General features: G+C 50.9%; 1 protein-coding gene across 3 annotated transcripts in view; it reads right to left on the bottom strand.

The window, feature by feature from the left end:
• The window catches only part of EVL (Enah/Vasp-like), a 153,458-nt gene that overhangs the window by 101,228 nt on the left and 24,478 nt on the right, over window positions 1-27,752 (bottom strand). The window contains exon 1 of one of the 3 annotated variants that reach the window (XM_040478213.1): window positions 14,020-14,159. The exons of the other annotated variants lie outside the window; for them this stretch is intronic. Coding sequence (XP_040334147.1) covers window positions 14,020-14,042 — 23 coding nt within the window. The 5' untranslated portion in view covers window positions 14,043-14,159. Of the gene's footprint in view, window positions 1-14,019; window positions 14,160-27,752 lie in introns of those variants that run through there. 3 annotated transcript variants of the gene reach the window in all.

The following is a 27,752-nucleotide window of genomic DNA, read 5'->3' as shown; positions in this document are numbered from 1 at the left end:
GGCGCCTGGCTGCCCTTAACTACAGACTGGGGAAACGTAAAAGCAAAACATAAGGAAGATCCGTAAACAGGCTTAATGTCTTGGTAGTGAACTGTATGGATTGTGCAGGAGTCAGGTTTTGTCCTGTTTGTCCAGCCGAGTTTTCTGAAAAGCAGCGGAGTCGTCACTCTCTCCCCAATCTGTGCCCTACTACCTAACATCAAAACATGGGGCAAACAGTGAGAAACAGCAGTAACTCGGATACCAGAGCAGCAGGTGTAGCCCGAGTGCAGTGCGGGGAGGAGCCCCATCCAGCCAGGAGGGAGACGAGGCAGGACAGCAGAGTGACTGCACAGCATATTACGTTCAAGGAGCAAGGACGAGGGGCGCCTGGGTGGCGCAGTCGGTTAAGCGTCCGACTTCAGCCAGGTCACGATCTCGCGGTCCGTGAGTTCGAGCCCCGTGTCAGGCTCTGGGCTGATGGCTCGGAGCCTGGAGCCTGTTTCCGATTCTGTGTCTCCCTCTCTCTCTGCCCCTCCCCTGCTCATGCTCTGTCTCTCTCTGCCTCAAAAATAAGTAAGTAAGTAAGTAAGTAAGATAACTACTGAGTGCCTGGGATGCAGGGGGTGCTGAGGAAGTACCACCTCTCTTTCCCACTGGAAACGCCTCCAGGGCATGTGTCCAAACAAGGGTCTCCTAGAGCTCTAAACTAGGGGTTACTAGGGAGCCCTGCTGGCCTCACACTGCCCCCTCTTCCTCCAGGAGCTCACTCCCAGACCTTCACGGGCTGTCCCTCAGATACGGTCCTGAGCACCCTCACAACCCCTTTCCTGTTTTTTATTTTTTATTCATTTATTCTTTTAATGTCTTATATTTCATTTTATTTTTGAGAGAGAGACAGTGTGAGCAGGGGAGGTGCAGAGAGGGAGACGGTGGCGGGGGGGGGGGGAGGACACAGGATCTGAAGTGGGCTCCCCACTGACAGCAGAGAGCCCGATGTGGGGCTTAAACTCAAGAACTGCAAGATCACGACCTGAACTGAAGTCAGACGCTCAACGGACTGAGCCGCCCAGCGCCCCTCCTTTCTTTCTTCTAAAGGCATCTGTAGTACACAGCTCAGGCTGCCGTAACAAAACACCACACTGGGGGGAGGGGGCGGCGCTTAGGGTCATAAATGTATTTTTGCACAGTTCTAGAGGCTGGAAGCCCAAGCCCAAGGTGTTGGCGGGGCTGGTTTCTCCCGAGGCCTCTCTCCCTGGCCTACAGACGACCGCCTCCTCTCTGTGTCCTCACGTGCACTTTGCTCTGTGCTCCAGCGCCCCTGGCATCTCTTCTTACAAGGACACCAGTCCTCCTGGATCAGGGCCCCACCCTTCTGACCTCAGTTAACCTTAACTCCCTACTCGATGAACCTGCTTATCTACTTAATTAACCTTAATTACCCACTTATCTCCAAATACAGTCACATCGGGGGTTAGGCATTCAACCTACGAATTTGGGGGGACACAATTCAGTCTGTTACCGTGTCCTCGACCACAGTCTTCAAACACCCAGATGGAATACAAAACTGTGAATGTGGTCTGGCAACTCTGAAGGTGGAAGGGAGGGTCACCTCCTCTGGAGAGAAAAGTGATACAAGTTTTGGTCTGCTTTTTATTTACTTTGCACGGCTTATATTATTTGGGATTCTCTAGGTTGTGAAAGATACTAACGGAGAAAAATGGAATTTACTGTTCATAGAGCAGAAAACAAAGCACAAGGCTCCTGAACGAGCCCGCCGTCGGCAGCTGAGTGCCTGAAGCAGAAACTCGATGATGCCACGAGAACTCGGGTCTTTGTCCACCACCGAACTCTGTTGCCCTCTCTGTTGACTTCATCATCACTCTTTCCCCACGTGCTGGCTGCCAATGACTTGTGGCTTTCTTGGTCCTGACAGCTCTCGATCCCAGAAGAAAAAACCAAACGGCATCTTTCCTAACAGTCCTAGCCCGAGGGCCGTGGACTCTTGGATAACAGACGTGCTCCTAAACCAATCATCACGGCCAAGAGACTTGGGCCGGGGGTGGTGTGCCACCGTGAAGTAGGGGTGAGGGGTTAGGCCCACACAAACCACATGCCAGTCAGACTGCGCGGGAATGGGAAAGCTGGCTCCCCTCTACCCACCCCTTCCTCTCCAAACAGGCTGCCAGCAAAACCCAGTGTCTCTGGAGGGCTACGGTGCAGCTGGTCCAGCCACAGCGGTCTAAATGGTGATCTGATCTCCTCTCTCTTCTTTTTAATTTCTAGATCTTTGTGCAACAGCTTACCTATTAGAATGATCTTGAACATACATCTGTCTCTTCTGACCAGGAGCTAAAAACAAAGGACTTATTTGAAGCAGGTAGAGAATGCCCTCACACATCTCCACCCCCATCAGGAGGAACCTCACTGGAATGCAAAACTGCAGCGAGTTTCTCTCCCTGACAATCCTTGAGAGGAGGAAACATCAAGAGTAATTACATCGAGAGTGTGATACAGGAGAAATTCCTTTAAAAAACACACACACAGATGGACACATCTGAGGGAATGAGGAGTGTTAAAAAAAAAAAACAAACCCAACAACAACAAAACCAACACATGCACACTGTTGATTGAAATTTACCATTTTGGAACTGTCCAAAAATCTCTTGCTGCCAGGGACATGTCAGAAAAACACAAAATAAACTGCCGTGGCGGTCCAACTTGGGGTACGACAAAGTGAACGAGAGAAACACGGTTCCTGACTTTCCAACAGAGTGATTTCCTTAAACTCCCCAAACATAAAAACCAGCAAGAACACAATTTAGAAGGAAAATTCAAGGAAAAAAAAGTATCATTTTCACTATATGTCAATTGGACCTCAATAAAACAGAAAGAAAAAAATGTTTCAGTTGTAACATAGCAGTTACAGAACACAAAAGGCAAAATCCACTCATTCATCCAATAACTGCTGATTGTCCTTCAAAGAGCTGGTAGATGCCGTGCTAGGCTTTAGGACACAAGTGACTTGGTAAATAACAAAAACAGCAACTTTGAGTTTCATTGTTTACAAAGGATTTTTACATACATAATCACACTCCTCCTCACAATGATCCCATTTTACAGATAAGGCAAGTGAGATCCCAAAAGAATCAATTAATGGCCAAGAGGAGCAGGAGGATGAATTCACACTCAAGTGAGACTCTTTAACCTCTTCCACTTATGGATTTTGCCCTGAAGACTCTTTTCTTCACCCCGATTTCTAACTCCCAGTCTCCAAATCTCCTTCCACTGTAGCAGGATCTTCTACAGTGTCAACTAAAAATCAGGTGTTAGGCAATAAAAGTTCCTTCACAAAACACATGTGGGAAACTCAGGGGTCTCCACCACACCCCACTGCACAGGACTTCTCAGAGCCTTCATGCTACTATGCACGGCCCTTTCCCAGGGAGTTGGTGCCCAGTTTTTCCCAAACAACTGCCCACAGAATCTCTGTTCCCTAGGAAGCCTCCTGTAGGACGAAGGTAGCGGTCAAAAGCACAGGTCCCGGAGAGAGAGGACCTCAGGTGCAGATGCCAGCCCTGTGTGGTTCTGCTCAGGTTACTCAGCCAGCGTGTGCCGTGGCTTTTGTTACCTGCGAAGCAGAACGAGAACAGCAGCCTTGTCACAGGACTCTTACGAGGACCGTGGTACATGTGTTCATGCGTATAAAGTGCTGATCAGATGACAGTGTCCCTACTTCGGGCCCAATAAACGTGATACATTCACTTTTTCAACAAAACAGTACATAAAACAAGCATCACCGGGGTACCTGACCGATCTTCCTTGCTTCACGAGATCAAGGTTGGAGGCAGCTACGAAAGGACAAAATGGGCACTGGCTCACTTCCCAATCAAGCAGATATGTGACCGTGGGAAAGCACTCTGACCTCTCCGAGTCTTCTCAGGTGCTTCTGAGGCGAGATGGGAATGGTACCACCCAGTCCGCAGGACTGGGGGGGAATGGGAGGTGGAAACAAAAGGGCCCGAAATGCACGTGTGTGATCTTGTTTGCGTTTGAATCTAGAGGAATCAGAAACACTCATTTACGGGGCGCCTGGTGGCTCAGTCGGTTGAGCGTCCAACTCTTGATTTTGGCGCAGGTCACGATCCCAGGGTCGTGGGATCAAGCCCTGCATCGGGCTGAGTGTGGAGGCTGCTTGGATTCTCTCTCCCTCTGCCCCTCCCCGGCTCGCACACGTGCACACGTGCATGCATTCTCTCTCAAACAAAAAAAGAGAAACATTTCATTTAAGCATGTAAGGACACCTTAAACATCACATGCATTTTTATTAGCTCAAATGCTTTTGCAAGTCCCTACAGTTTTGAAAATCCAGCACCTGGCACTTTCAGGCCTTCCTGCAGACCTACTGCCTGGACCCCTTCTGCCCATTCAAAGCAGGTCCTGCTTACTGGATTCAGTAGCTCTTTCGGAATGGTATAGTCACGCCTCCATGCTGCGAAGTGAACAGACGTCTAAAAGGCAGCAAGTGTCCTCTCTCCTGCCATTTCACCTTCTAGGGCCTTTAACAATGATTGGCATGTGGCAGGAGGTTAAAAAAATGCTAAAAACGAATAAAGGGTGCTGAGAAGGCACGATGCACCCAACTCTCTGTTCGAGTGTGACAGATGGAATGAAGACGACTGAACGTTCTTTCTGCCTTCAAGTAACCTTCAATCTAGTCAAGAAAATAAGATTGAGAAAACTTAAATATCAGATTACGTGTGACCTACCTCGAGTGCTGTAAGGGAGTTTAGAGAGAACAGAGAAGTTTATGTGAATAAAGAGGTCAGAAAAGGCTTCCTGAGGGAAGTGTGAACAGGGCTGGGTTTCGAAGGACTTCACGGAGAGACAATAAAGGCTTCGAGATGGGGAGGCAAAGTGGTGTGTGCGGATCCGCGACTTAGCCAGGTTCCTGGGGGCTGAGCTTTAAGAGAACATGCAGTCCGGCCATGGAGGGCGCCACCTACAGAAGAAAAGAGGGGCTGGACTGGCAAGAGACTGAGCCGTATTATAATCTGGTCCCCAAAGTAGGACACGTTCCTCTCGGCCCCCATCTTTCTTGAAGCAAGCTGTCCTTAACGTCTTCAGTCAGGGCAGGGATGAACTGATTCCCACTTGCTTCATACCAGGGATCTGATTAGCCTGAACATCCCAACCAAGACCAGGAAAACACACAACGTCATCACCTACCTTCCTCTACCTGGGGAATCCCTACCTCCCTCACTCCTTCAGTAGGGCAGAGAGTAACGAACGGATGCAGTCTTTGCTCTATGGCTTTGGAAGTGCTCCAAGTTTCCAACTACGGAAGCATCTTCTCTCCAGGAAAAGGAGTTTCATCGCCGAGTACAAACGCTTCTTTATTTAAGTCAGCGTTTGTTCGATGTCCTGATCACAACAGTACACCAGGCACACGGTTTCACCCATCTCCCTTGAGAAGGCTCTATCTCGACGTAATGCACAGCTGCTGGCTTCTGCACACAGTGGAAGATGGCGGCCAGAGCACAAGTTCTCAACACTCGGGAGGAAGCGCCGGGAGGGACGCCCGTTTCCTGCTCCCGGCTCTTGCCTGGCGCCCCTGGCCTGCCGCCTGCATGCCCGTGGCCAAGACGTGATCTTCAAAGATGGAGGAGCTTCGAGTTTTCACGTTTCCTCCAGGGCCTCCACAGGCAAAGACAGGTTGTCTTCGTCTCGTCCAGCACTTGTGCCGGTAAAGACAGAGGGAGGCTGGTCTCAAAGAGCGCACGGCAAGATTAACCCTGGCACTTGGCAGGCTCTGAACTGGCTGACTGGCGTGAAAATGATTCCTCTCGCTCGTGAACGAGTACAAATGAACTCCTGACAACCAAAGCGACTAGCTGTGAGATTACCGAACCCAAGAAAGACCTCGAACCAGCCAGGCTTCAGTCCAGACCAAAGGCTACAGTCTCTACCGGCCACACACATCCAATACACCTGGACTTACGAGTCTATGGCACATGTAAGCACGTTTCCGTATCCGGTGCTCCCAGCTTTCCAAAGCTCCCACACGGCTGTCACCTTACTCTCTCTGAACCACATCTCCGTGAACAAAATGTTACCTCTGTTTTCCAGGTGGACAGCGAAGGTAAGTGACTGACCCAAAGCAACACAGTATCACAGAGAGAGTTGAGGGCTTCCAGAGTCCCAAGGTCAAGTTCTTCCCGCAAACTCTAACTGGGACTCTGCGTTGGAATAACCGGCAGAGCCTAACACAATGCACGTACCCAGGTTCCGCGTCTGGACAGCTGGTCTCAGTAGGGCTGAGGTGCAGCCTGGGCCCCCTCTGTTTTGACCTTGATGGGCCCTCCCAGGAGAGAACCATCACATGGAATCCTCGACTTCAGGACCTTCAGAAGCTTCTCCTGACGTCGGGCAGAACCCCCAGGCCCAAAGGTACCCTGTCACACGTACAACAGCTGCTGCTCGTTGGAAAGGTGCCCACCACCGTGTCCTTGTCTGTAATCCACTCCGCCCTCCCATGGAAGGGGAGACCCTTGCAGGTCACACATTGCACCTGCCCCGTGCAGCCCACATCAGCTCTCCAGACACTTCTTTCTTACAGCCGGCTCTGGAAATAAAGAGAGGACACAGAGGGGACGCAGAACGATGACCACTTGGCTGTGGACGAAGTATGTAGACGCTGAGGGAATGTCCGCACGTGGGGTGAGCTCGGGCCGTGCTATCCTAACTGGACAGAAGACACCAGAATCTCGGTCCACCAACTGCAAGGAACCTAATCTCTCAGACCAGCGAATCTGCGAGCCCACAAAGCCGGGGTCCAAGCACTCAGCTGACTAGTCACACCCTGGTTGGTCCGCTGTGGCACGAGCATTTCAACAACCGGTCATCCTCCAAGGCCTGATTTCTGGCACTCTTGAGTCTGCACTCTCAGGGAAGTGGGGAGTTTAGAGGTTCCCCACTCTTAGTGTGTCAGGCCCCCCCTCCCGGCTGGTGTGCAATTTCCAGTCCAGGGTGGGGGTCTACCTAAGTGTGTTGCTACCGAAGGGAAATGAAAGAAATTAACTTATTGAGTATCTCCTGAGGCCCCCCGCTAGATGCTTCGCGTGAGTAATCTCATTTAATCAACACCATCACTTGGGGAGGCAGGTAATACCCCCGTTTTACAGAGAGGCAAACCAAAGCACAAAGGGCCTAAGTCACTGGCTGGAGGGGGCAAGACTGGTGGGGAAGCAAAGGTGGCAAAGCGCCTCCCCTGAGTGTCGGCACACACACCCTGAAGGGGACAAGGGCTCACCTCTGCAACGCAGTCAACGTCGGGGCAGGGATGTCGCCAATGCCGAGGAAAGGACGGAACAGACTCGGCTGCTCTGGGGAGAAAAAGCTCTTCCCTCGGGTTTCATCAGGCAGCGTGGCTGGGGGCACACGCCATACCCCCTCCCACACCTCGGGCCCCAGACTCCTGAGTGGTCCCTGCCTCATCTTCTTTCACCTGAACCCCTCCCCTCTCCCAGACTCACCCAGGGGACACCTCCTCCCAAAGGCTCCCTTCAGTTCTCAGCACGGCAAAACCACATCCTCCTCCTGCCCACGCACCTCACAGGTGTCCCTAAGAATTTATCCTACACTTCAGCGTTTGTCTGTCTTTGGACCCCACCCCACGCTTTTGCTGTTGGTTCAGCACCTTCTCAGGACAGTAAATTTCTGCAGGAAGGCCTGAAGATTACACACAGGTCACGTACTTGCATCTTCTACTGGGGCTTATGTTTAGTAAATGTTTAGGAAGCGTTTTCTCAATGAACAGTTACCCTAGCCGCTAAAAGGCCCTCCTTCCTTCCAAAACATACATACCGAGTCTCAAAAAACCGACACAGTTAGAGACGCTTTTGCAAGTACCCTAAGGAACCAGCAAGAATCACACGGACCCAGGTTGGTACCCTCTTCCTCATTCCTCTGGGTAATGAGTCCAGTTAACTTCTTTCCTCTAAGTTTTGTTTGCGTGTGTTTAACACAAGAGACTACTAATATGCTAAGCAAGGAGAAATGGGGAATGGAAATCAGGACTGTTTTTTAAAAAGTAGCATCTGAGCCAGTTAAATATTGACTGATTAAGCTTCCCCTGATTCCAAAATATAAAATACAAACATTATAGCAAAATTTTGTCATTTATGCATTACTTCTTTCCTCTACGTTATCCTCAAAGTAGCCCTTTTCCTAGAAGTGAAATAACTAAGGCCTAGAGAAATATAGTGACTTGCCCAAGGTCACAGCTTTTAAGTTTACATTATACAAACTGAAGCCAAGTCTTTGGATCCCAGATCCACAACACTGCCTCTCTTTTGGCAAAACTCAACAATCGCAACACTTATTTAATAACGGAGGACAGATTGGTATTTTAAAATACTTCTGCTCTGCCGCCATAACAGCTACATTGTTTCCCAGAATAACATTCGCTTGTGGCTAGTCAAACTCCAGGCGAGACTGTCAAGTCAACGCAGTCTGGCTGTCCTCCCCGCTCCTGCTCTGTTTTTCTCTCCTTCAACTCTCCACCCTCTGCTCTTTCCACCAACCAGGTGCTCCCACTATCACCTATTAAAGACCCACACAGCTGTGCATTCTAATAGATCCTGGGGGATCAAAGACCGTGTGATCATAAGCTCCTCGCAGTGAGGGACTGTGACTGATAGAATTCAAATTACTTTAATACCTACCTACAACATCAGTCTCGTAGGCATTTACCAACCCCTCCTAGACTAGAGCTGACAGTGTGCTAAGAGTTGGTAGTGGTGTAGGACGACTAAGATATGCTCTCTGACCTCCAAGAGCTCAAACTGCAGGAGGGCAGGAAGATGTGGAAGGAACACTGTCGTAAATCGCCCCGAGGGCAGCCCTGCAGACAGACGGGATGTAAGGGCCGAGGGGGTCAGGACAAGGGGTCAGTCCATCCCACCCCAGGTGGGGGTCCTCTATTCTGTTCTCCACTTCCCACAGACACGGAGGGGTGCCGAGAGTCAGGCCCCACAACAGGCTCTGGGCCCACCGGAGAGACTCACGAGGGTGTGCCAGCTGGAGGACATGAGGTCCATTCACAGGAGGGCATTCCAGGCACAGACTGTCTGGGGAGATGAACGGAAGTGAAACTGCCTACGTCTCCTTGCTGGGTGACTTCAGGCAAATTACCCAACCTCTCTGGGTGTCTGTTCTCATTTCTTTCATTCATTTAACAAGTGTTTTTTAGACACCTACCATTGCAAGGCACTAGGGATACAGCAGTGAACAAAAATAGATTTTTAAAGGCCTACTTTGCAGCACTTAACATTCTGCTAGAGGGAGACACACAATAAACAAACACAAAATTAAAATCCACAGTAAGTAGATGGTGATATGTGATCTGGGGGAAAAATGGAGCAGAGTAAGGCAGAAAGGGAGTGCCCATTATGGGAGGGGGTATGTTAAAAAGAGAGGTCGAGGCCACAGCTGAGCAGAGACCCCAGGAGATGAGGCAGCAAACCATGCGGGCATCTGGAGGAAGAGGTCGGGAGAGACGGAGTATGGCGGCTGAGCAAGCCCTGTGAGATACCCCGGGGTGGGGGGGGCGCCCACAGCCAGGTGGGAAGCCACTGGAGGGTTCTGAGCTCTGGACTGACATGGCCTGAGTTGATATTTTCCAATGAAAACCAGCTGAAGAACCAGGAGCAGGAGGGCAAGGCACACGGGAAGCTTGGAGGCAGTTACAAGACCACGGTGGTGAGTCGGGTGGGAGACGGTGGCCACGTGGACCAGGCTGGTAGCACCAGAGGCGCTGAGAAGTGCCGGGACTCTGGGCATGCTTTGACGTAGAGCCGACTGGGGTGCCTGGGTGGCTCAGTCGGTTGAGTGACATAGAGCCGACAGACCTTGCCCGGATAGCTCAGGCACGGAGCAGAAGAGAGAGAAAAGGGTCAGGGATGATGGAGAGCTACCAAAGGAAGGCTGGGCTATGGAAAACTGTAGAAGCAATGGCTCCAGAAAAAATACAAGCAAGGTGTCAGATGTGTTAAGTTTGAGATGCCCGGCAGGCTTCCAGGTGGCAGCACAAAGCAAGCAGCTGAATCCACGGGACCAGTCTGGGGAAAGGTCTGGGTGGGCGGTATACGTTTCAGGTTTGTCCACATCCCCGAGCTTCTGGTTTCATTTATGTTACGTGGGTTCCAGTTACCATGGGCGAAGCAACTAGTGGTACCTGGGAAACAGCAGGGAAACAGCACCTTCCCCATCGCTGCCCAGCCCAGCCTCCATCTCCTGTTGATGAGTGTTACCTGCTCGCCACAGCGTGAAAGTCGCCGTACCTGAACCCCTGTCTCTTCGGCGGATGACAGGGCCGGGGAGATGACAGGGGCTAGGCTGGACACCGGGTGGGCTGTGCTGGCTTCCAGACCTCAGGTCTTCCCCGAGACCCCTCATCTCAACTCGTCTCCATATTCCAGTGGAAGAGCAAGGGAAAGAACGCACTTCCCAAGACTGGATATAAACACGGATTAATCAGGAAAGAGCTGGCTGCAGTTTGAACCTCCACGCTTCCAGGACACTTTGCTCAACAAAAGAAAATAAAGCAAACAGACTCAGGGTAGTACCTTCCCGTTTTCACGTGACTGACACATTCCAACTATGGATTTTAGATCTTGGAGTTGGCATACCACATTCCTTCTAGAAATAAACCAGGGTAAGCATCAGGAATTCTGAGAAACAGAGGTTTCTGATTTGGGTTCCATTCTCCCTTGTGGGATCACAGAGCCAAAAATCACATTTTAAAATGTTTCTTCTGGGGAGGGGAGGGAACATGGTCCCTGCTCGGGCTCTGGAAGTGGAAGGGAAGCCAGAGAGGCCTCCGCAAAGCTGTCTCTAGTGCTCACTGGTGCTCAGAAGGCAGTCGCCGCGGTGTGTAGTGACTGGCAAATGTTTACTAAACCATGAATTCAGTAAACTTCTCACGTAAGAGGTCTTTTTAAAAAGGCAAAAATATAAGGGAAGCGTGTCTACCACAGCAGCCAGCTAGAACAGCTTGCCTGGTGTTGGAACAATACAGTCTTGAAGCCAACGGCAGGCAGAAACTACCCTAACCATCTGGAAAATGCTGGCCCAACCACCCAAGCTCTCAGGATTCTGCAACCCTGCGGGTTTGGCCCCAGCAAATGACTACGATGGTCAGCAGGCTCTGCAGTGAGATCACCTGCAGAGATTCCTTAGGAAACGGGAGCGGAGCTCTGCCACCCCAGCGGCTGGGGTGTGCTAAGGACACTTCGCAGTTTTCTCAGGAGGTCAGCTGCGGGCTTTTCAACGCGCTCTTCTGAACCAGCACACTGAACGGGCACCGTGGCACCAGCACCAGGCCCGCACCGAGCCAGCCTGATCACGTGCCTGTTTCTCCTTCGTCGTTAAATCCCCTGAAAACGATCGGTGTCGGCTGCTTATTGAGGACCTATTGTGCGTCAAGCAGTCTTAGGCACAAAGGAGTCAAAGTTAAAAACACAGGACACTGGAAAGCTCTCGGGAAACTCCTCGTGCCTTACTAGGGACTAGTTCACGTCCTCTCATTTGCTTCCAACGGCGTCACAGACTTTCTTAGAGAAAATTCCCACAGAAGATGATGACGATAAAAGGCGAAGAGCCCTGCCAGGTCCACACAGGCCGTACGTGGCAGAAACTGGGTTATAAACTCGGTTTCGCCCCTCCCCAGGAGGAGAGGGGCCGCTGTGACGATCATGGTCACGGGTTAATCTCCCAGGAGCACACCCGCCTCGGGTCCACCTGCCTGACTGGACGTGCGGCTTCCGGCTCCGGGCTTCTTTCCTACCTGGACCTCCTCGCCTTTGCCTCAGATGTCCCATCTCCATAAGGGCAGTCTGCCGGCTTCTCCCAAGCCGACGGTTCTGAGGGTCTGCTTCCCAGGCCTACAGCATCACCGTCACCTGGGAACTTGCTAGAAATGCAGATCCCCAAGCCCAGCCCAGACCTACCGGACCCGAGCTTCTGGGAGGGGGGCCCAGCAATCCAGGTGTCAGATGTGTTAAGTGGGCCCTCCAGGGGTCTCCACTGCAGGCTACAGCCTGAGCACCACCCTGACCAGAGCTACAAAGCTAACAAGCTCCTCTAAAGTGCCTGTGTTGCCCCACCGTGATCACTCAGCCCCACACAAAGCCTGTGACTAAAGAAGGTGGCCAAATGTCCAGTACGGGCAGCAGTCACAAAACGCAGTCACACCCAGCAAAGTTCTTTGCGGCCAGCTTAAGCGAAGCCAGACACACAGGTAATAGACCCCCCCCCACCTTTCTGGTCTACTTTCCACACACGGCCCCACCTTCTCAGTCCAGCAGCGCACTGGCCCTCAACGTGACCCCATTCCAACTGCTCAGACCCAGCTTTTGGGCTGGGAGCTCACCCAAGGGGACAAGGTTTGTCGATACATATGCCTCTTCCCTAACTAGGAAACGAGGTGACCGGCTCCAAGCTCTGTTCAAGGCAACGGTTAGCTAAGGCTTACTCCATCCCGAATAAATGCTAACAGTAAGATACGAACCTCACAGTTGTACTACTTTCTACACTCTCCCAAACTCCTCCGTAAATCTCAGAAGGATCAGAAAAGCTAACCTGCCAACGGGGATTAGAACCCGGGACTCCGAATTCATCGTCTATGGACCTATCTACTGTAACACATCGAGCATAAAACAAATTCTTGTGAGTTATCTAATGGAGCTACCATAAAACAATAAGTTCTGGTCCCCGTGTAAGGGCACAGGCCCCACGTCCCCAGAGCATGTTGCCACATGGAAAGAATATCCTTTTCACCAGCCCAGGCCACTAGAAATAATGCAGAGACACTCTCTTAAACAAAGGAGAACTTCCTAGATCCAAAGCTCCAAGTTTATAGAAAGGGCGGGGACACCCTTTCCAGCCCTGCTTTTCTTCCTACAGATTTGATGATCCTCTCATCTACTCTCTTGATTTTGATTAAAAGGTCTCTAAATTTCCTCTTACAAACAACGAAAGGTGGTTATTCTGTTATTGTTTTAATGTCAATCGCCGCAACCTTCCGGAGGGAACAAAAAAGGCCTGTAGAAACGGAACTGGGGTTCCCACACAATCACCCCCGTCGCCCATCGATATGGTATTTACGCTCAGTTCTAAAATACGCTGAAATTCCATTTGAGAAATGAGAGCCTGCCGGAGGTTAGGGACACACACACACACACACACACACACACACACTGTCTTCTGTATGTTCCAAAAGGTGGAAATATACACACGAATGGTCAGATAACCCTCCCATTCTGCCTCCTTTATTCTCATTTCTTAGAAATTACCTCTGTTGGAACATCCCTTCCCATGTTCATGTTCATACCCAGGGACAGATCCTCAGAGAAGAGAAGGAATAAGATTCACAAAAGACTCATTTGGAGCATTGATAATTACAGCAGCCGAAAAGCTTCTGAAAGCAGAGAAGGACCCTGCTAACAAAACATCATCAGAGCACTTCCCAGAAAACTGCCCGAGCACGAGATTACTATTAACAATGAGGGGGGAAATCAGAGCCCAAATCAAGCCTCAACTAAGCAGATGGACTTGCAGGATTTTCCATCTTTGCTGCTACCATGAGCATTTTTTTAAAAGAGCAGTGGACTCCATGAGTTTGACAAAGGAAGAAAAACAAAAGAGAGCGAGAGACTCATTCTGGATAGAGTTGCTATTCTGCATTCATAACTCTACACCACCCACAGCAGCTCAAAGGAGGCACAAGGTGGGGTCCCCGGCAAATTTACGTACGAGCACCCCAATTATCCCCTGCTGCACGTGTGCATGCAGTAAACACCCCCGACCTGCACCACCTCTGCGCCTCCCACCCCCGCGACCGGGATAAAGCCCACCGAATGCAGGAAAGAACCGTTTTGGGGGTGAGAACCAGCCAGAGCCCGAGCTGTCATTACACAGCAAAAACCCAGCGAGAACAAAAACCCAGCGGCAGGCTGATGTAGAAAGCCCACAACGTACCTGAATTCTTCAAATGCAAACATGACCTAGTCAGAGACAACGTCCTTAGATTGTCTGCTAGCCTTTTTGGTTCGGAGGACAACCATTTAGTCAGTCGGATGGTGCAAAGTGCAGAAAAAAGAGGCGGGGTTTCCCGCCCCCCCCCCCCCCCAATATTCGGAAGTAAAAGGCTTTCTGCAGACAGGGGCCTGCGGCCTCCAGCTCCGCCAGCTGCTGACAAGCGGCAGCTAACAGGGGAGGCAGCTAGAAAACCATGTGATCATTCCAGCAAGTCTGATTAATGCAGCGTATGCTTAGGCTCCAGGCTGGGAGCTGGATTAGCTAGCCCTGAGAAAGAAGTCGAACCCCGGGCACGCCTGGGGTCCTGGGTGAATCGCATGCACATCTGCCACCCCTGCACCCGAAATCTGCAGGTTGGGAAGTGGGGGGCAAAGGCCTGAAGGAACGCAGCCGGCTCCCGGGCGACCTGCCCGATTGCCTCATCTTCCATGGCTGCCGCCGCCACGGGCAGGTGTGGCCGGTGAACAGTGGAGAGGATTCCAGGCTGCACCTCCCCGAGAATTCCTCAGAGTTCCGGAATCACAGGAGTCACACTGTGTGCTCACCGCCTCACCGTCAACAACATGACCTTGTGGGTCCACCATGATAAGTGATCTCACTGACTCCATCACTCATTTATTGGGTGCGTAGCACGTGCTAGGCTCTTATCGATTCCTGGAGGCACAAAACTTATGTAATGATTCCAGAACAGAAGTTGAGAATCAGGAAATGAGGTGTCAGCCAAAAGGAAAGAAATGTTTACCAGTCCGTAAAGCCCAAGCTGGCAAGATTTGGCTGCCTTCTGAGACTTGCCATTAAGGAGATCTTCAGCATTTGGCCTGCAAATGCTCTTTATAAACTCACGTCAAGACCCGTGAGTCGCTCCTGCCTTTCTCCCTCCCTCACACCCACAGGTACCATCAGTCACTAGTCCGGACTCTACCTCCGAAAGGTTTCTTTGAATCCGGCTGCCCCGTCCCGTGCCCGCGGCGTTTCTCGCCTGGCCCGGCGCCTTCCGACCGGTCTTCCTCCCTCTGTCCCTTCTGCCAGAGCCGTTGTCTGAATCTGACTTGGAGACCGGCGCCCCTTCCAACCCCGCACGAGTCCCCCGGTGCCCACGGGGTCAGGCGAAAAGGCCTCGGCCCCGCAAACAAAGTCTTTTCTGTCCAACTCTCTCCCAGTTCCCTAACTTGCTCAGCCTATGGAGCAAGCGGCCCAGATCGGTCCCGGCTCCGTGTGCGAGCTGCGTGTTGTCGCGCGTGCTCCACCCCCGGCCCGGTGAGCCGCTCTCGCTACTGCCACCGACGCGCCACCCGGCACCCTGCCCGCCCTTCCCTGAGACCCAGAAGGGCAGCGACATGCACTCCCAGAGCCTGGCGCAGAGCAGGACAGAGAGGAGCCATTGGATAAGGGTCTGCTGAAGGAACGACCGTTCGCCTCTGCTCTCCATCAGGGAGGAGAGTGGCGGAGTACAGGTGTCCATGCGAAGCTGCTCCGCGGGGACTGCGCGCATTCTCCCCGCCTCGCGGAGCGGCCATGACCCAGGGCCTGACTCAAAGACACGAAGCGGTAACAGCCAACGGAGGCAGACTGATTAGTGAGGACGATCTGGGGGGAACCCTGTGATCCCTCAAGCCACACAGCAATCACCAACTGAACTGAACTGCTCCCGAATGCTCGCACACGACTTCCTGACAGGTCTCCCTCCGCCTGGGACCCTCCAGTGACGGCAGCTTCTTGGCAGAATCATGATAGAACAGAAAACACAAGAGATTCAGAGCCATTAAATAACTGAGTTTACGTCCCAGATCTGCCACTTCCTGACTCTGTGATCACCGGCAGGCAACCCGAGCTGTCCGCGCCCTGGGCTCCCTGCATGCGCAGCGGGACTGATGTGGATGCTGCCCGGGCCTCCCTCTTGCGGGACGGCTGTGGGGACCCCACAGGGCAGCCCCCCGGGGAGCTGTGAGAGCTCCCCGTGGAGTGCACCGAGCTGTGGAACGTTCACCATCATCACCTCACGAGGCCGCCTCTCCCTGACAGTGCTGACTGCTGGACATTGGTCCCCACGGTAAGGCCACCCCCCCTCAGTGGTACTCTACCTGCTTACAGGTAGCTCATTTATTTTAATTTTTGCGGTGACGGTCAGGGTCTTTCTGTCCTGTGATCCTCAGGACAAGGGGTGTGCGTGCATGTACACAAAAACATATATACTGTGTATGGAGGTATGTCTAAAATCACTGTCCTAGATCTTAAATTTGTTTTATTTAAAAAAATTTTTTTTTAATGTTTTTATCTATTTTTGAGACAGAGAGAGACAGAGCATGAGCAGGGGAGGGGCAGAGAGAGAGAGAGACACAGAATCTGAAGCAGCTCCAGGCTCCGAGCTGTCAGCACCGAGCCCGAAGTGGGGCTCGAACTCATGAACCACGAGATCACGACCTGAGCTGAAGTCGGACGCTCAACCGACTGAGCCACCCGGGCACCCCTACTAAATCTTAAATTAAAAAAAAAAAAACAAAAAAAGCAGTAGAGGGGCGCCTGGGTGGCTCAGTCAGTTAAGCCTCTGACTCCTGATTTCAGCTCAGGTCATGAGCCCAGGGTTGTGGGATTGATCCCCACATAGGGCTCTGTGCTGGGCATGGAGCCTGCTTGAGATTCTCATTCTCTCTCTCTCTCTCCCCCTCTGCCCTGCTCACACTCTCCCCCTTTCTCTTAAAAAAGAAAAAAAAAGGCAGTAGAGATTGCCAAAGTCTTAGGAAGAGCAATTAACCCAGACCAAATACAATTATAAGAGGTTTTAATTTATTAAACTACCTGGTGAGAGTCTTGGATGAGGGTAGGGGCAGCTGGTCATCAACCAGACACAAGCTTCTTGAGGGAAAGGAGATTCCAGGGCATTGTGTCATCAGTCGTTCCCAGCCTCAGGGACACCGCTATGAACCGCAGACACTCACTGCTTCCTTCTGGCTGACGGCTGTGCCGGTCGGTCTAATGTCGGCACCTGCATTGTTAGCACCACCTGCAAGGTCTGGAGAGGAGCGGCAGTGACCTTGGCTCCCAGACACGTGTCATGCTGGGAGCTGGCCAGAGGAGCTTCAGCCTGGCCACAGGCAGGTCCGGGGTGGCAGAGGCCTGGGGGATGGAGACCTCTGGACTTCATGCCTGTTTTCCATCAGTAACTCAAGACTCTCCTCTTGGAATGCTCGTTATACCTTTCAGGGCAATTCTTAAGGTCCTGGTACCAGCAGAGCTGATAAAAAATGGTGAAAAATTTCCAAATCCCAGCACCAAGTATATCTGAGACAGAATTTATGAGATTCCCCACTTTGCTAATAAGGAAACAGAGGCCAAAGAGTTTAAGTAACTTGTCCAAGGTCGAACTGCTCTCAAGGGGCAGAGCAGGGACGTGGAGCCAGGTAGGCTCAATGTCAGTGTCTGGGTCCCGATGCCGGTGATCCAACTGTCCCAGGCTGCCTCCAGAAGAGGACTTATTCCACAGACCTTCAGGCGGCCTGTGGCTCCACGACAGGGCTGGAACATGGTGACCCTCTGGGGTTCTTCTATCTAGCCGGTCCTGGCTAGTCCCCGAATTTCATGGCCAGGCAAATGACCATAAGGGCTGCAAGGGTGCTTCAGCTTCGGCAGGAAGGGGTAGAAACCTGAGTTGGTATGGGACCAGACTGGGGACGGAGTCAGCTTCAAAGGCTGGGCACCCCACTCGATCACTGGTGGCACCAAAGTGCCAGGAATAGGGACATAAGCGAAGGTCCTTGCCTCCCGACAGCTCCACTCCTACCCGAACAGACCCAGAAGGCACTTGTGTGACCACAGAATGTTAAAAAACAGAAGGTCATCCCAGGTCATCTACCAATGACTCAAGGCTCAGACAAAGCCTGTTCCTGCTGTGGGACCTCTGCAACATGAAGGAGCAGCCAGATACTCATTTTTAAAAAAATTTTTAACATGTTTATTTATTTTTGAGAGAGAAAAAGAGAGAGAGAGAGAGAGAGAGAGCGAGCATGAGCGGGGGAGGGGCAGAGAGAGAGGGAGACACAGAATCAGAAGCAGGCTCCAGGCTCCGAGCTGTCAGCACAGAGCCCAAAGCGGGACTCGAACTCATGGACTGTGAGATCATGACCTGAGCTGAAGTCGGTTGCTTAACCGACTGAGCCACCCAGGCGCCTCTACCCTTGTTTTTAAAATGTCACTTACGAGGGACATAAAACTGGTAAATGTAGAGAGTTCTGGTTGAAGGAGATATGGAAGAGCCCACAGTCCCTGCAGCCAGGAGTCCCCCCTCTCTCCAGCAGGGACAGGCTGGGCTCAGCCTGAGGACACCTGTCCTACAGGACCGGCAGTCCCATGAGCACGGACACTGTGGGGTGCTCTCCGAGCTCAGGCCAGCACGCTCCCCCTCGTGAATCCCCGCTGTCATGGCAGAACACTGTCTTGGCAGTGACTGGCCACGTGGGCTGCCAGAGGTGTCCCCAGAGAAACAAATGTGGAGATACTGAACACAGACATGATCATTAACATGAGGTGTCCCTAGGCCCCTGACAATTTGGGAAAGCTAACATTCCTAGGGACACAGACGGTAGGCCTTCAGTCAAAAACTTTTTCAATTCACTTAATGCACTTTTGCTGCAGTTGAATTAACCTCTCCAAAAATTTAAAAACAAAACAGATCCCTTCTTCAACTGGTAAGAAATGTGAGTCCTACACGCTGAACTCATTCCTTCCCCCAAATTACATAATTCAAGTGAACCTCTACAGTGACATTTAACTTTAAAATGTAAGTTTTAAATAAAGCCATCCCTCACCTCTATTGTGAGAATTCTATTTAAACTAAAAGCTACCCCCCAAAAGCATTCTACCACAAAGCAAACACAATTATATTGTTCAATCTACCACTAGTCAAAAGTAGGAGTTACTGGTAATTATTTCCGCACTTCTGTCCACATCAGACTCTCTTAGCAAGTGAGCTCTCTCTAAGTATCTGTGCCGGGTTCCCGAAGATTACCTCTGCATTCACTCAACAAACACTTGGAGAGCTGCTGTGCTAGGTACATTCCAGATGGTGCAGAGAGACAGCAGCGAGTCCACTCACATCCTGACTCCCAGTGCTTGCTTCTAATGAGGGAAGGCACATTGTGAATGAATACAACACAGCAACGTGCCACAGAGCGACAGGAGCTACTGAACTTAGCGGCGGTGACAGGAAAGACCCCCGTGGGTAGTGGTATCTACGCTGAGATGGGAATGACAAGCAGGGGACAGTTGTGCAAACCTTGAGGAAGGATTACTGCAGGCAGAGGAATCAGCTGAGGTGGGAGGAAACAAGTGTGATTTTCACCCTCTCATGCGGTGTGGCTGGAACAGAGGAGTAAGGAACAGAGGAGATGGGACATGAGGAAGAGAGGTCAGCAGGGCGTCAGCAGCCAGGGAAGCCACCAGAGAGTTTTCGGCAAGGGAGTAACACGACCCGATTTTCGTGGTTAGAAGAAACGTGCAAGACCACTCAGAAGCTGCTGCCACCGTCCAAGTAAGAGCTGACAGAGTCTGGACTCTGGCGGTGGAGGCAGGACAGGAGAGCAGAAAACAAGCTGATGGATTACAGGTATGTTTCAGAGATAGTCTTTCCCACAACTGCACTGTTTCGTGTGGTTCTCAGATTAGTAACGAAGCAGAGCAAAGACTAAAATATTTCAGCAGAAATACTAAGAACCCCAAGAGTAACATAAGCCAAAGAAGCATAAGCTCCATGAGAGGAAGGACCTTGCCCCATCTTTACCATTCTACCCCGGAGCTGGCACCCGGGATCATTCAGAAAATATCTGTTGAATTAATGAACCAGCAGTTTGTAGACTAAGAGAGACGATTTCGTAAAAAGACGAAATTGGATGAAGTCAGCAGTCCTTGTGGTGCAACCATCCAATAATAGGGCAGATTATCCTTCTGAATAAACACGTGCAGCTGCCCCAATGTCACCCAGACAGACAGAATTTTCCCAGAAAATCTTGCCAGGAGTAGAGGGAGAATCAGGAAGATAAAAGCATGCAAGACAAATTCATATATTCCATCAAGAGATACTGGGACTCTGCTGTATGTCTAGTACCACACCACCTCTGAGAAAGGGGGAGGTGAAAGCTTCCCAACATCTGGGACCAGACCACAAGGCCTCAAAAACCTCAATGAGAGTCAGCGTTGGTAACTCACCACGAAGGCGTCTGCAGCTGTGACACAGGATCTTCTAGGTTCTCTGTTGGCACTGGTTTCCTTTCCCACCTCAACTCACTGCTCTTATCAAGACCCATTCGAGTCCCGGTACCAGCATGAGCAGCCCGGGGGGCCTGGAGTGTGGCCGGCTGGGCTGTGGTCCGGTCCTTACCGGAGTGGAGTAATTCACCTGTAATTCACCTGTCAGAGTGTCTGCTCCCTCACAGAGATATTACGAGGGCCAGATACAACAGGTGTGCCAGCGTTCTGTGAGTTGTGTGTGCCAGATATGGAGATGAGAATACTATCATTAACAGCAAAGGAAATTATCCTTTTCTCCTCTGTGCCTCTGAGGTCTTGATAAGGCAGGAATTTTAAGTATTTACCTAAGTCACACAATTAGATGATTGATAAATGCAACCTACTATCCAAGGGGCCTAGAGGGTTCATAAACACGCTTAATTGTGGGAATTCAGGGCTAAAAGGACCTCGTGGTCAAATGAGCCAAACCCTACTTCTGGGCAACAGCCTAGCCACCCAAGATGCTTATCTCCTCAAGGAGTGTCCACTCTGTCAAAGTGTAATTTTCAAAAGCTAAAACCCTGCCATACAAAAATACAGTATGCATGTGTCAAGGACTGATTTAAGTCGTCAATGAGGGAACAGCAGAATGACAACGCTGGTTCCAAGGTTACATGAGAAACATACATAGAGTCAGTGGGGGAAGAAAAAAAAACCAGAATGTGATGATCTTGCAAGGTTAGATATAAAACTGGTTAACCTCCCACCAAACGGTGAAACCATAACCTTTGAGGTACCTTTTCTACTGAACAGAAATCATTTAGATCTCTACTGGACAGAAATCATGTGTAATTTATCCATTTTCTGCAAGTTAGCATCTAGCTTTACAGAAGTCAGTCTTCTCCAAGAATGTCAGCTGTCCTTTAGGTGGGCTTGCTAAAAGATGCCCCCAAGTGATCCTGAAAGGGCATACAGTAATCCTTGTGCCTTTTCCCCAGGTTTTAGATAATCTTCCTACAATATCTCAACACAGCTTATCACCCACTCCAGGGGACTGTTGGGTAAGAAGTTCTTTCCTGTCTGGTCCATTTTTGCTTCTGCCTCATTTACATCCTCTTATTTTATGAAAATCCTTCAAATGACTGCAGTCAATTCGAAATTACTGCTTAGTCCTCTCAGGTCAAATCATCCTGAAATGGGGGGGGGGGGGGGACTATTTTCTAGAACTTCCAGCTTTCAGTGCTTCTCTGAATTCTCTTCAACTATCACACTTGTGGGTCTCTTAAAAACAAAAAAGGGAACGTCTGATTCATAGGTGCTGATTCACAGAGCCCCTCCTCCCCCTCCTCCAGATCTGGCTATTCTGAAGCACTTACCATAATTAACTCTAATTCCTCAACTTCACAAACCCACCCCTATCATCCCTTTCCTTCCAATGTAATAGTGCTTGGAAGTCACAAACCAAACCCACTACAGAGACATACAAACTCAGCCCACACTAACTGGCACAATAACGTGAAGTCAAAGAAGAAATGGACTGAATCAGAGAATGTCTTGTTCATATCTGTATTTTCCACAGAGGGTAGGGAAGTGGAACGAATAAACTAATTAATTAATTAAATGTTCTAAAGAACTGAAGGAGTGAGTGGATTCCAAAGGTTCTGGCATGTCAAGTGTCTTCCAAGAAGCTAAGTGCGGAAGGGAACTTCTGGGGCCAGTCCAGGGGGAGCCTTTGGAAAACGGAGGCCGCCTTTGTCCACTCCGGCTGTGCTGTAACAAAACCCCACACGCCGGGGAGTTTACAAACAAACATTAACTTCTCACAGTTCCCGAGGCTGGAAGTCCAAGATCAGGGTCCCGGCATGGGCCGGTAAGGGCCCTCTTCCAAGCTGCAGACTTCTCATTGTATCTGCACGTGGAGGAAAGGGCCAGGGAGCTCGGCCAGGTCTCTGTCAAAAGGGCGCTAACCCATTCGTGAAGGCCCGGGCCCAGTCACCTCCCAAAGGCCCCACCTCCTCACGCCATCACACTGGGGGTTAGAATCCCCACATGTGAATTTTGGAGGGACACAGACATTCAGACCGTGGTAGAGACCCAGTGAATGAACAATGTGGGAATTTCTAGCACCTGCTGGCAAGGCAGGGATGAAGATATTTTATTTTGAAGGTAGGAAGTAAAGCAGGGGTCTAAATCCTTACATCTAAAACCAGACCACAGGGGTGAGGTCTACGCCGCAGTCAGAGGAGCTGTCCCTGTGTTTTGAGCACCTAAGGTCTACAGTCTAGACACCAATCCTGACCACGCAACCCCTTCCCAATATACAAGCCCTAAAAAGGAGAACCTTAATTTAACACATGTTCTGTCTCGAGAAGGACCCTTAGAGAAGACATAATGGTAGAGAAATCACGTGAACATATGTCCAAGGGAGCTTTGATCTGGGAAGTCCTGCTTTAGATAAACACATTTTATTCCCTCAAAAAGCTAGTTTTTCTTTCTCACATTTTATTTCCGATAATCAGGCTTTCTCTATTTCTGATTCCCTACGAACATGCACAAGGTGGTGTTTTTCCTCCTCCAAAATAGCACTGCTTCTTAGTTTCCAAAAAAGTTCCATTTGCATAAGCCTCGCAGTGGTGTTTATATTCCTTCTTACAGAAAGCTCCGACACCCAGCCTATAACCCTGGTGTTTAAATTAATAGGTATCAGGACGAACTGATTAAGACCTCCACATGGATTCCCAATGCTGGGCAGGATTTATTAGGTAGCTGACTAAGTTTGGAGCCGCAGTGTTTTTGTAAAAGCGTATTCTCACTAACATGAAAAAATATGAGCCCTTGATTATTATTTGTCATGCCTCATTCTCAAACCATTCACTCTCCCGCGACACTACGTTCCTTGGACCCCACAGCACACACTGAAGAAAAGGAAAAGGAGGCAAGAGGGTCGCAGGTGCTGGATGAACCGAGCTTTGCGAACCACTGCATTCCATCGAAAGAACATGGAATTTGAAGGGCTTCACAGATTTCATCACGTGGCAAGTGACTCTAAGAAAAATGTCAGTCCGATCTCCTTTCGACCACAGAAAGAGAAAAACACAGTACCCTGCCTACTGTCAGAGATGGAATCAGAAGTGAAGTCTCCTGGTTTCTAATTTAGGTGCCTTATCCTATAAGCCAGTGGCCCTCAAGAGCGGGGACCTCCAGCAGCAGTAACGGCATCATCTGCCAGCTCGTCAAAGATGAAAATTCTCGGCCCCTCCCCAGACTAACCGAACCAGAGACTTCGGAAGGATGCCACCCGGCAATCTGTGTCTGGCCACGCTCTCCAGGGGACTCGGGTGCACGTGAAAGTCGGAAGCCCACTGACGGCTCTACCACCAGATTCTCAGGCGGGGGAGTCTCGGTGCCCCAGGGGCCACCGGGCGCTGTGTGGAGACACTGTCCGCTGTCACAGCTGCGGATGATGGGGGGTGGAGGGCAGGGACGCTGCTACGCATCCTACTATGTGCAGGACAGCCGTCCACAGCACACAATTCTCTGGCCCGAAGTATCGGTGGTGCGGGGGTGGAGAGACACCGCTCTCTTCCTCCTACGGGGAGGGCAGGAAAGAGAAGTCGTTCACGCTGCACACGCTCTCTCCACAAAGTGTCCGCCGCCCGCAGGCAGAGCTTTGCTTCTCTTTCATAAACGTGTCCCCTCAAGCTGTACTTCCCAAGCCGGTGTGCCTCCACCAGGGATGCGGCTCTGGCATCTGGACCCCTCGGCTGTCTGTCTGGGAGGCCAGCGCCCAGCCCCCAAAGCCAGTCCCTCCCACGCAAGCAGCTACATCCCGCTCCAGGTGTGCCACAAAGTACTGCCATTTTCCAGGAGAACCATGATGTGATGAGAGATTAGAGATCAGCACTAATCTTTTTAAAAAAGCCACAACGACCTCCCATTTCCAATAATGGTGAGAGAGGTTGTTTAGATCAACCCTCCGAGTGAAAAGAACCAAAAAAGCCAGATAAAACTGCTAAAAGAACCAGACATTTCTAAAGTTTATTTGAGAGAGAGAGAGAGAGAGAGAGAGAGAGAGACAGAGACAGAGCACGAGCAGGGGAGGAACAGAGAGAGAGGGAGATACAGAATCGGAAGCAGGCTCCAGGCTCCGAGCTGTCAACACAGAGCCCAATGTGGGGCTCGAACTCATGAACTGTGAGATCATGACCTGAGCCAAATCAACCAATTGACCCACCCAGTCGCCCCCAAACCAACATTTCTTTTTTTTATTTCATTTTTTTTAGTGTTTGTTTATTTTTGAGACAGAGACAGAGCATGAGCGGGGGAGGGGCAGAGAGAGACACACACACACACACAGAGTCCGCAGCAGGCTCCAGGCTCGAGCTGTCAGCACAGGGCCCGACGTGGGGCTGAAACTCACGAACTGCGAGATCATGACCCCAGCAAAGTCGGACGCCCAACCGACGGAGCCATCTGGGCGCCCCCCCCCACCCCTTTTTCTTAAATTTTCTTTCTCCCAAACCGACATTTCTAAAGGCATCAAATTACTGTCAAAGATGGTAAGGAATTTCTAGGCTAAAACAGAGGAGAAAAGAGAGGGTCTGAAAAGGCCAACGGGCACAGAAGCCCCTTTTTTGTCCTGATGGCAATGTTTTCACCCTGGAAAATACAAGCTTTGATGCTGGCCCCACCACAGGGCAGGCCAGTCACCCCCTCAGGGTGCGCCCTCTTCCTTGGAAGGGATCCTCAGACATCCCCTCAGAAGCAATCCGCGGCACCTCAGCTGAAAATCTCCCGGCACCTCCGCCAACCAGCGTCCCATGGATGGATACGGGCTAACACTGAGCAGTTGTGTCCCCTGTACTGCTCTGCCTACTTCCATCAATTAGCTTAATCCTGGGGGGGCCGCCTTGAGTCATGTTCTGTTATTCTTCCCATTTTACGGCTGGGCAGACTGAGGAACAGAAAGGTGAAATAATGTGCCCAAGTTCAAAAGTGGCAGAGCCGATCATACCCAAACAAAGGCCGCCTGACTTCTAACCAGCCCAGAACAACAAAAGGGCACAAAGATGTTGATTTTTGTAGGACTGAAGACAGCAATAAGCTGAATAGCCATCGACAGGGATCGGTCAAATAAAGTACAGCATATACAAAGAGTCCCTGTAAACACAGATGGCTAATGCCACGGACTTAGGGATGACTGTGGTGTAAGAAACACCTCCACGAATCAAACAAGGAAGCGAGTTCCAGAAAAGCACGTGCAGGGCGGCGTATGTTCACGGACGCGTTACCGCACACACCACGCGGCCCGGTGGCCGCAAGCTCAGCCTTTCGGTCCAGAGAGCTTGCCGCTGCTTGGCCTTGGGCAAATTAAATTACTTCACTGTTCTAAAACACCAGTTTCCTTCCACCTAAAACGGGGTGACATCATGATCTCCAAGGCTCTGGTGAGAAGCAAGGGATGCACCGCACGTGGAACCGCTCGGGCCGGAGCCAGGAGCGACAGCTCGGTACGCACAGCTGCTCCGTTACTTATGATGCTGCTACGTGCGTGCGCACGTGCATCCAGAGACGGCTGGAGGCATGCCAGCCAAAACGCTCACAACTGCTGATCTCCAGGGCCTGGCGTCCCTGGTCATGTGTGCTTTACTTACGTTTTTTTTTTTTGTATTCTTCTGTATTGTCTGATTTTTACAGCGAACAGGTATGAATTTTATAAAAATGCTATTTTCTTTCTTTTTTTTTTTAAATGTTTTATTTATATTTGAGACAGAGACAGAGCGCGAGTGGGGCAGGGGCAGAGAGAGGGAGACACAGACTCCGAAGCAGGGTCCAGGCTCCGAGCCGTCAACACAGAGCCCGACGTGGGGCTCGGACCCACGAGCCGCGAGATCGTGACCCGAGCCGAAGTCGGACGGCCCACTCAGGCGCCCCAACGCTATTTTCTATGTACCCTCCCAGCACACACACAAGTGTACAACCTGAACAAAACTATTCCGGTAGCACTAATGTGACAGGTGATATCTCAAAGTAGAGATCCGTGGGAAACCAGAAGAGCAAGCTGGGGAAAGTGAAACTCTAGGCCCGGGACATCACGAATATTCACAGAATGAAGGAAGGAAGCCACGAACGGGGAGGCCACGGCGTGCAGCGGCACTGAGCTCCGGAGCCACATGCAGCTGGAGTTTAACACCAGCTCTGCCGCTCCTAGCTATTACCCTCGAACGACTTATTTTCAGTTGCCTCACCTCTACGACAGGACTGTGCCAATGCACAGGGCTATCACACGGTTCAAGGAGACCGTGAATGCAAAAGCAGGTTTGCGTTTCACAAAAGTTCAACGAGAGCTAGTTCTCCCCGCCCTGCCCCCTTCCTTGGTCCCAGGAATGCCAAACAAACTGTGTGACCCTGGATAGGCTGTTCCACTGAGCCTCAGTTTTCTCACCTACAGAGTGAGAATAGCATTTACCTACTTCTAGGGACGCGGTGGTAATTAGGTAAGTGATTTTTGTATAGTTTATGTGGGAAGACTTACCGTAAGTATTAAGGGAGTTTTTTTGGTCGGTTTCTTTTCTAGCCTCTTGGCTCCAATATACGGATTTTAGGAAGCTTTTACAACCTAACCAACACGCAGATCTTATTAACTGGCAATAATTTACTGGCCATCAAGAGCTTTCCCAGAACGGCCTACTCCCAGTCTACCTGAAAATAAAGTCTGCCTGGATGTGACTGGAATCGGTGCCCCCCAGGAAGCCCCGGTCTACCCTGGCACCACTCTGGCTGTGCAGCACAGAACGGGGCAAGCAGACACGATCGCTGGGACCCGCTGGATTTCAGCTTCATTCGCCTGGTGACGAAGACGGGAACTCTGGTTTCTTCCCACTGTTTAGGGGGAAGTGCCAGCTTCTAGGAGGGGCCACCAGCTGAAGCCCTTACACAACCAGCACGTCCGCACGCTCACTGTGCAGTACCTTCATGATACCTGACACTCATGGAATCCTCTGGAAGCACTTCTCAGACACAGTCTTGTATGGCTGAGGACCCGCCCAGCTTGGTGGGCAAGACAGGGATCCCTACCCCTACTTTGTTTACAGAGAGGAGGCCATGGAGCCAGGCGGTGAGGTGAACCTCGACAGAGGCAAGCTACGCTCCAACCACGCTGGAGTCTCCAGCGTGTCCCTCTGGGAAAGCGCAGGGGGAGGACAACCACCCGTGCCTCGGTCCTACTTAATCAACAGCAGGGCCGGAGGCTGACACCAGGGAGTGGAGCAGAGTTTGGGGTTCACGTACATCAGAATCGCCTCTCCCTAATGAGAACAACCAAGAAAAGGAGGTATTTATGTTTACAGCTCGCATGACTGAGTTCTGCCCTAACTTGGGATGTCCAGCACCCTGCCTGAGTCTGTCCTCCGGAGTCAGAAGGATCCCAGAACCACAGGCTGTGGAAGCGGAAG

This window comes from Herpailurus yagouaroundi, unplaced genomic scaffold, assembly GCF_014898765.1.
Source record: "Herpailurus yagouaroundi ecotype Mexico unplaced genomic scaffold, PumYag 141, whole genome shotgun sequence".
Classification (NCBI taxonomy): domain Eukaryota; kingdom Metazoa; phylum Chordata; class Mammalia; order Carnivora; family Felidae; genus Herpailurus; species Herpailurus yagouaroundi.
The sequence above is the reverse complement of the archived record's forward strand: the minus strand, read 5'-3'. Positions and strand labels throughout refer to the sequence as shown.